The sequence below is a fragment of the Anopheles coluzzii genome, chromosome 2, assembly GCF_943734685.1.
Source record: "Anopheles coluzzii chromosome 2, AcolN3, whole genome shotgun sequence".
In the NCBI taxonomy this organism is placed as follows: Eukaryota; Metazoa; Arthropoda; class Insecta; order Diptera; family Culicidae; genus Anopheles; species Anopheles coluzzii.
In genome coordinates this window covers 72,212,436-72,221,964 of record NC_064670.1, presented here as the reverse complement: position 1 = coordinate 72,221,964, position 9,529 = coordinate 72,212,436, and the positions used below count along the sequence as shown (strand labels likewise).

The 9,529-nt window shown below is 39.2% G+C and overlaps 1 protein-coding gene across 1 annotated transcript; it reads left to right on the top strand.

The window, feature by feature from the left end:
• The first annotated feature begins 2,175 nt into the window (after nt 1-2,175).
• LOC120952883 (myoferlin) lies at nt 2,176-9,405 on the top strand. The gene is made up of 19 exons (XM_040372438.2): nt 2,176-2,622; nt 2,717-2,864; nt 2,918-3,083; nt 3,148-3,277; nt 3,336-3,525; nt 3,585-4,231; nt 4,328-4,456; nt 4,523-4,987; nt 5,051-5,191; nt 5,323-5,523; nt 5,602-5,859; nt 5,926-6,315; nt 6,379-6,569; nt 6,635-6,853; nt 6,961-7,566; nt 7,662-7,782; nt 7,918-8,268; nt 8,382-8,482; nt 9,189-9,405. Exons 1-19 carry the CDS (start codon nt 2,431-2,433, stop codon nt 9,403-9,405), a joined length of 4,863 nt encoding a protein of 1,620 aa, XP_040228372.2. The 5' UTR covers nt 2,176-2,430.
• Nucleotides 9,406-9,529: the final 124 nt, after the last annotated feature.

Here is a 9,529-nt window from a genome sequence, read left to right as displayed (position 1 = left end):
CAAAACAAGAAGAAAGCCCAAAAATGAGTAAGTAAAATAATCTAAATTCATTTTGCCTTCAGCGTACATAATTTTAAAAGAAAACATTATTGAATTGATGTATCTAATAATTAATTGGATTATATCATCAAAAGAATGCCTGTCATGTGCCCAACTCTTGCATGGATCGAGTCCCTGATACTTAAGGCGGTTTACCCTGGTATATGGGTAAACCAATCAACTCACTGGTGTCCAAACGAATGATTGATATGTCAGATCTTAACTACCTACGGTTATTACGCCAGTAGGAGAGGATCGCAATAATCTTCCTCCGTATGCTGCGCGGTGCCGTCTTCTAGGCCTTGAACCTCTTTCGGTTAGAAGACGCAATGCACAGTGCTCTTTCATCGCTGGATTGCTAAATGGCTCTATCGACTCATCGCCTTTGTTGCATCGAGTCGATATCTATGCACCATCCCGAACACTTAGGTCTAGAGAAACTCTACGGCTCGCTCAACCCCGTTCCAGTGCTGGTCGGTCAGACCTTATGTTCCGCATGTCGGCTGTCTTCAACACTGTCTCGGATTGCTTCGACTTCGACATCTCAACTCAGTGCTTCAAGGAACGTCTCCGGCTTTTGCCGTGGCCGCAGTGAATTGCGATGCAAATCTTGTTTTTGCTATGTTTTTTTTTTATTGAACTGTTACATCCTAATTAGGCCATACGGCCCGTTGAAGATTGAATAAATAATAATAATAATAACCTTTAATTGGCACAAAAACACATTCCTAAACCAAATGTACGAAACCTATTGAGTATAAATAAAACCAATTCCGAACGTGGAAGTCAGATTCGTTCGGACTGTCAAGACAGGACGTTACGCTGCCCAAAAATTTCGCCTTCCAACTTTTTTCAAGAGTTTAGTTGTGTCCCCCTTCCCAAGACAAGGCTTCTAAACTCCAACGTTTCCAGTAAGGGAAATCCCTTCCGGGTTTCTATGATCGCCTGGACGATCAAGAGTTGAAAAGTCCGCTTCGAACAAAGTATTATTCTTCCTCGATACATGTCAGCGAAACACTGACCTACCGCGACGTTGATCGATGTACCTTATGTACGATCATCACATTACATGGCGACCCTAGCAATCTCAGAATTTACTACACGGATTACCGAGCATGAACTGTACAATGATAATAACAATCTTTCAAGAATCAGGATATTTTTTCACTTTTTTTTAATTGGTAATCGTTTCCCACCTAGGCCATACTGTAATCGAATTGCCTTACGAGGTTAAAGTTGATGATTTCAGCATTTTTATTGGATGAAAGCGTGATTGCACTTGACCATATGCATAGGCATACGAAAAAAAGAAGAATAATTCAAATTTCATGTGAATTTATGAAATACACATTTTTTTAGCCTGATGTGGAGAAAGACATCTTCTCTTTCTTCTTTTTGGCTCAACAACCGTTGTCGTTCAAGGCCTGCCTGTACCCACTGGTGGGGTTGGCTTTCAGTGTCTTTTTTTATTACCCCCCATAGCAGGATAATCAGTCCTACGTATGGCGGCACGGTCTATTTGGGGCTTGAACCCATGAAGGGCATGTTGTAAAGTCGTGCGAATTGACGACTGTACAATGAGACCGGCTAAGACAGAAAGACATCAATTGTTTGTATTCTGAATGCAAGTAATTCTATCAAGTTATCAACTCCCTCGACTCAATAATACACCGTCATGGGTTCAAGCCGTTTCACACTTTGAAAAACTAAAAAAATCATATTTGCCAATGTCGATTCAGCCACAGACCCAGCACCCGTCTGTGCACTATTTCAGTATTATCGCAAACCTAAAATTGTCCAGCTCCTACTGGAGGGCGGAAGGGAGTACTTTGGTAACCAATGCACTGGATCGTAGAATAATATATTGGTCAGATATGCTACACTGCATGCAAGCACGCAAAAGATGAGCAAGAATTAGGAATACTTTGCATGTTATTGAAGAAATTATAACAAAAAGTCAAAACTTTACGACGAGTTTTCAATTCCGGACACCACATCGAGTTAAGAAAGAGGAAGTTTAGATTATAAAATTGATTATTCAACTGCATAATGAAAGCATTATTCTATAATTGATTTAGGAAGAAGGGAATATAAATGAGCGGAAAAAACAATAACAAATTGTATAAAATACATCAGTCATGTGCAACACTGCACGATACAGTATGTGAACTTTTGTGTCACCGCCTGAGTCTGCAATTTCGATCTGTTGGCAGAACAAGCCAGTATAGCAAGACAAGATAAGTGAGCATGGTTGCATTGTGTCTATGACAACACAAAATATCCATCAATCGCAGCAAACATTCCATGTGAAATTTGCTTACAAACCACAAATAAAAATAAAATCAAGAAGCTTAGCTTACAAAATCCCATTTGCCAAAGATATGTTTCAAGATGGAGAACGTACTACAAGAAAATGTTTTGTGTGTGCAAAATGATAAACAGGATTTTGTAGTGTCTGCCACTGTTTATAAAGCACGTCATTTGCGAAAACTCAATTGTGATACATTCGTTATGGTATCCTGTAATGGAAAATATAAACGAACAAGGATTGCATATCGTACGGATAATCCTTATTTCAATGAGGTAATTACTGCTCCTTGCCTTTTATTTACTGAACTAGTCGTTCGGATAAGAAGAAGTAGCAGAGAAAATAATGAATACTTAATTCGCTATGAAGTATTTCAGTTTTTCATTGCACTGCTCTGAACGAAAACTTCGTAGGAAAGGAATCGTGTTTTCATTGTATCGGCCTTCGATTTGCACGACCATGCATTCATGCATCGGGGAATTCCATGTAGATCTTAACACCGTGTGGGAACAAGAGAGTAAGTACTAGGCAGTACAATTTAGACGATTTATTCGTAAATACTTGTTACAGATCATGCATTTTTAAAGAAATGGGCAATGTTCGAACCGATTGGTAGAGCCTCGTCGAACGAACTGCACTGTGGTTATCTTCTGATAGATTTAATGATAACTTCTTCGAAAGAGATGTCATTTCCCATTTCATTGGATAATGCGTTAGACTACGACATTATTGAGAGGTATGAAGTGTTTTAGAAAGGAGTTTGAATTAAATTTGTGGTAATTTATTAAGCTCTTACACAGAAATAAGCTACTTCCTACGTACGATGCAAACGACGAAGTTCAAAAAGTACGATTTTGCTTCAGTGTTTTTGAAGGGGAGTTTGTTAATAGCGCAGAATATGCTGTCCGTATTTCGTACGCAGGGTTGAAGGTAAGTATCACTAATAGCCCTTTTCACGTGGTCATAAAACATGATATTAATACACCAGGTACGAACAAGAACCAGTTCTTTTGGAAGAAACTGTCGTTGGAATGAAAAGTTATCCTTTGTTGGTACGTATCCTACGACCAATCAAATAATTGGAATTGATCTACTCACAACTAATTGCTGTACTAGTATTGTAAAATCAGCAAAAGATATTCATTTCTCTTCTTTATCGAAACGTACCAACGACACATGTAAGTTACATGTATTACGTAGATAAGCAAATTATTTGATTTGCGATTATTGTTTGTAGATAATTTGCCCACGTTTGGACCAGCTTGGATGTATTTGTACAGCGGTACTCAGGAATCACACTATGTTGGCAAACTTTTAGTATCTTTCAATACGGAGGTTTTGTCATTTCAATCGGTACCGGCACACAAAACACAAACCAATCGAATCTATGAGCCACTTGTCACGTCCAACTACTGGGAAGAGCAAGTTTTTGTAATTAAACTCTGCATGATACAGATGCAGCTCTTCGCCGAGCTGTCCACGCGTCAACTATTGGTATATCTTAGCTGTGCTGATATTCGATCCAAAGCCATAGTTCTTACCATAGACAAACAAAAACTAACACAATGTCATCGATCTGTGCATTGTGGTGAGGTTATTATAACACTGAAGACACAAGCGCCCGACTATAGGCATAAATATTTTGTACAAGCGACCATCAGTAATTTATGTGGTGACATAAAGGAATTCTCGAATCTGTTCAAAAGAGCAATAATCGGGCAAGGTGAAAACAATTTTGATTTGAAAAATCGCAATATTTTTAACCATTTGCTGGCACAGTTGGAATTGGATTTTATACATGCCTATGAAACAATAGCACAAGACAATTTCAAGCAACATACAAAATTGGATCAACTGCGTAAAAGCCACATCTTGCAACAATTGGTGAGTATGATCATGCTATATAGTGTATATCATGCTATATACACTAAACGAGTTTAAAGTGATATACCTGACAACTAATACTCGTGTTTTCGCCAGATGTTGAAGAAATTAGAGATTACTGCTATTAGATCCCGTTTGAGTTCTTCTACCACCTTTCAAGAAGTTTCATTGCTCATTACGGACGTAGACGCTATTTTAAGCTGTTTATTGGAGTTATCAAATGATGTAAGTACTACTAAATAGCTTTCAAGTAAATGTGACACTTTTCCAGTTATTTATTTATTCTGAAAGGATCAAAACCAGTACCCTGACGTCTTGCTACATGTGTATGCGTCAGGTCATTCATCAGTGATTGCAATTGCACGGTTCCACATGGTTCATTACCTTCAGTCAAACGCTTCAGGCGTGCCTGGAATACGATGTGGAAAACGATGCTCAATACTCCTGAGATCAATACACTGCAACCATTCGTGTCCTGATCATTGCGGTTGTATTTATGCCAAGCTGGACTATCAGTTGCAAATAGGAAGTGAACGAAGGGAACAGGAACCTCCGAGCGGCTTGATGGTAGTGGAAGATCCCTCATGGGGTATTACTGATGTTCGACAGCAACTACTGAACAATCATATGACAACCACATTTGTTCGCTGCAAAATACACGTGTATCAAGGACGGATTTTTGCGGGAGTAGATGAATCTGAACAGTGTAATGTAAAATTAAGTATTCTTTTTGAAGATTACGAAATGGCTCTTACGGTAGGTTTTATATAGTTTGTGTAAACTATTACTGGATTTACTGAATGAGTACTTTCGTTGCAGACACTACCATGCCCGCTTTCATCATTCTGGAATGAAACGATCGATTTTCAGAATGTGCCTTTTGTCAGGTCTACTGTGGCGTACAGCAATAATCAGCAATGTACTGTTATATTTATTTTACAGGACGATCAAAAGCTAACGGTAATTGTGTTGAGTTTTCTGTGGGCATTTGGGTGTTTACTATGTGAATGTTTGTTTGAATTGTTTGATATGATCACGTCGCGTTGATATCCAAAAAAATGTAAAACCAAATAATTTAAATTTCATTCTAGTCAAAAATAGCAATTGGCTGGTTGGAAACATCAATTCAGCCGTTACGAGCAGAAGAACTAACGGAAAGAAGCAAAGATCAGCCGCACGAAACCCTCAGGACTACAGAACTTCGAATTTTGAATATGACCATGCAATGGATTCCACTTTTTCAACGAGGAATAAAGGTGGCAGAAATCCTTGTATCAAGCGAAATAGAGGAGGTTTTTGTCCAACAGTTTACAATTTTTTTTATATTAATTTTAACAAATCAGTTAACACTAACTGTATTAATATTTTAGATTCCTAACTCAGGACAGAAAAGCTGTGAACTGTTGCTAGTACATAGTTTGCCACCAGAGATAGTTCCAACGTTGGTTCCTTTTATAATTCGAGTACGCTTTATTGGTCTACGACAAATGCATAAGCGTTCATATGAAAAGTTGAAAAAAGCTAGAATTTTGATAACAATTGGAGATGGTAACATTATGAGTGGAGTTTCTAAAGCTACTTATGAAAACAGTGTTAACTTTCCGGAAGGATACGAAACATGTTCTGTAGTGAGTAGAACAACAACAAAAAAAAAATACAAGAAAAATGTAATAACTTTTCGACAATTATTACAGCGGCTTCCAGCGAATCCAAATTATTGGCCTTTGATGACCATCAAGCATTTTTGTTTAACAAAAGAAAAACAGATGAAATTAATCGGCAAATCCATAATAAATGCATCTGGATTGCTAAATAATTCAATTGCCAAAAGATCTCCTGCTGAAAACACAACTATAATCGAAATAGATCAGGAAGATAATATAACGAGTATTCCAAAACGTTATGAATTGAATACGTTATATTTATGGTCAAACGTTCGTGATATGATCGATCAACAGGTTAAAGATTTTGTTGAACCTAAAACATCGACGATAGAGCTGAATGCTGATACTATGAATCACACATGGTGGACAAAATTTTATGATAACCAGCTTGCAAAAAACTACCAAAGAGCTATACTGAAGGTGAAATGTGTAAATTAATATTAGTACATTTTAAAAGTAACATTTCTTCATAATATTTCACAGATATTTCCTACAGAACTGGAGAATGTTTCAGAATTTCACGGATTCAAAGATTGGAGTGGTAGTTACACATTGCATAAAGTAAAAGACGAAAAGAAAGGTGACATCCTTAAGCAAGAATATGGCGTTGTTAAAAGTCTGATTCAAATTCATTCTGACATTAAAACAATGAATCTTAACAAGCAAAACGAAGCGTAAGGCGCGGCAGTCGTGTATTATATCTGCTTACATTCATTATCAAGTTTTTCCACTATTTCAGCGTGGACAAACGAATAATACCGACCACCGTGGAATTAGTAGTTGTGGTGTACGTTGTACAGGCTTTAAATCTTACTTCGCGTGATATTATGTCAGAATCAGATGCCTACATAAAAATATCCTACGGCCACCAATGTGTACGCGATCGTGCATATTACATTCCAAATCAAGCATCCCCCGTGTTTGGGAGGCGGTTCGAACTACGCGGCAAATTGCCAAGGTAAGCATGAAAAATGATAACAAAATTATGATTTGAACGTTGTTTATAAGCATATATTAAGTATAAGTTTATAAGCATATATTAACATATATTTATTTGCACCACAGGGATCAAATATTGCATCTATCAGTGTATGACAGAGACTTTGCCTCCAAGGATGACCTAATCGGCAGCACCAGCATAGATATCGAGGATCGTTTCCGCAGCAAACATTTACCCTGTTTTGGATTGCCAAACTATTTTACAACGAAAGGCTGCAACAAGTGGCGCCACCAAATGAAACCATCCGAAATGCTGCTTGATTTGTGTGAAAGGCATCGAGTGGAGAAGCCACGAATTGAGGGACACAAGATCATCATTGGGAAGGCAGAATTCAAAGCCGAAGTTCTGACGGCAAATGAGTGCCTAACGGAACAGCTTTGCCTGCTGGCGCTTAATAATTTCAAGCACGTTGTCAATGGGTTTTCCCTAACGCCAGAACACGTGGAAACACGTTCGTTGTATCATCCCAAGCGGGGTGGCATTGAGCAGGGCAAGGTTCAACTATGGATCGAGTTGTACGAACCAAGCCGTCCACATCCGTTACCGATTGACATTACACCACAACTCCCGAAACCTTACGAGCTGCGGCTGATCGTTTGGAACACGGCCGACGTGATGCTAAATGAGCGCAACATTTTCGGCACGGAGATGAGTGACATCTACGTAAAATGGTACGTACTAATTCATCAAGGTCATGTCCGCCTAAGGGACGGGGTCAATGACAGACAAGTTACCTTTTCTTTCCCTCCGCTTCGTGTCGTTGCAGTTGGCTACAGGAGTTCACGGAAGCTCAGTACACGGACGTTCATTATCGTTCACTAACCGGGGAAGGAAACTTTAACTGGCGCATGGTGTTTCCTTTCCGCTACTCGCCCGCCGATGGGATGGTAGGTAGATTTCATGCTTCGGGTGTTGACCTCCATTGCCCGATCACTGGCGGTGGGTAGGTGGGGAAGGTTGCCACCAGCAACATTGGAAATGTTTAGGTAACTTTGATAATTAAGATTTTATTACGCTCTCAGTTAGTGCTCCGTCGCAGAAAGGCTTTCTATGAGCAATACGATACCGAGCTCAAGTATCCCCCAGTATTGACCGTGCAGATTTGGGATAATGACTCGTTTTCGGCGGACGATTTTCTCGGAACGGTGGATCTTAACCTCACCCAACTGCCTGTCCCAGCCAGCACGGCTGATGCTTGCACGCTGACTCAAAGCCTATCATTAACAGGATCCGGAAGCGGTACAGGTGGCAATGGTTCTTTGAACCTGTTTGTACGTCGCCGTGTCAGAGGATGGTACCCGGTGCATGGCAACATAGCCTCCAACATCGATACCAGTGATCAACAACGTCAGTATGACGGTATATCGTTGACGGTGAGTCTTTCCCACGAAGGTGTATCATCAATCGCGTCGAGGGTATGAACTTTTTAATTTAATTATCTACCATTCTTTCCATACTTCTATGGAACCGTTCATGCCAAAATCAGGGTAAAATTGAGCTGGAGCTGGAAATTCTTAGTCAAGAAGATGCTACCCAGAATCCAGTTGGAGTGGGTCGTAAGCCACCGCAGCATCTTCCCGAGCCGCTGTAAGTATAGTTGCAGAATCGGTAGTTAGACCGGGAGCGCCAACATCGAAGAGCATAAAATTCCTTCCGTACACCGTCTTGCCCACGGTTAGAAACAACGTGAAACCGTACAAAACAAACTGCCGCATTTAATACACTGACGACACTGGTAGTCTACAATAATGTCCTCCTTCGATTACTCAGCCATCGAGCCATTCAGAGTATCTTCAGACAATCATTGAGATTTTTATGGTTTCGATGGGATTCTATTTGTCTCAATTAATAGCAAAGCAAGTTGCTGACCATACACTTCTTTACTTTTTGTAGATATGGAAGAGAGAGAGAGAGAGATAGAGAGAGAGAGAGAGAAAAAGAGAGAGAGAGAGCGCTTGGTTTAGGTGTAGACTGATAAACAAGTTAACTGTAACTTCTTCTTCGCACTGTCTTCGGAATATTTGCACAACAAACAAGAAATTATTTTGGATCTTCATTAATCAATGTAAACATTGTATTTCTCGCGTTTCAACACATGGTTGTAATTAGTTATGCGTTTCGATGTGTTCGATGCTTTGTTACTGTTTCCATCCGCAACGCATCAGCATTATTGTTTGACAAACAACAACTGGTGCTATATTTCCGTCACTTTACGCAGTAGATGTTGAATCTTTTTATCACTTTCTACCTAGGCTAATGCTCATTTTTTATTATTTATTCCTTCTTTTTCCAGGCGTCCGGAAGTATCTTTTAACTGGTTACAGCAACCAGCAAAAACATTCAACAAGCTGTTGTGGCCGCGTGTACGAAAATCCTTCATTTGGATAGGAATCACACTGTTACTGTGTTTGGTTGTTTATGGGTTGGTGATAAATATGCCTACAGTCTTTATGGTGCGATCGTTAGAACAGCGACAATCCACTGCAAGTTCATTTTCCGGAGAATCTTAACTTGAGTTCAAATGATGTAATATAATTGATTCATTTTCTTCAATAAATTAAAATATAAATTATTTAAATTGTTGCACACAATATTACTTATATATTGTCCATTGTGTCTTTAGTAAATGAAAAT

Bases quoted from the DNA above. Each gene is read 5' to 3' on its own strand.
- LOC120952883 (XM_040372438.2), top strand. From the start codon at position 2,431: ATGGAGAACGTACTACAAGAAAATGTTTTGTGTGTGCAAAATGATAAA. The intron at 3,526-3,584 runs GTAAGTTACATG...TATTGTTTGTAG, and splicing joins GAAACGTACCAACGACACAT to ATAATTTGCCCACGTTTGGA. The intron at 6,316-6,378 runs GTGAAATGTGTA...AATATTTCACAG, and splicing joins ACCAAAGAGCTATACTGAAG to ATATTTCCTACAGAACTGGA.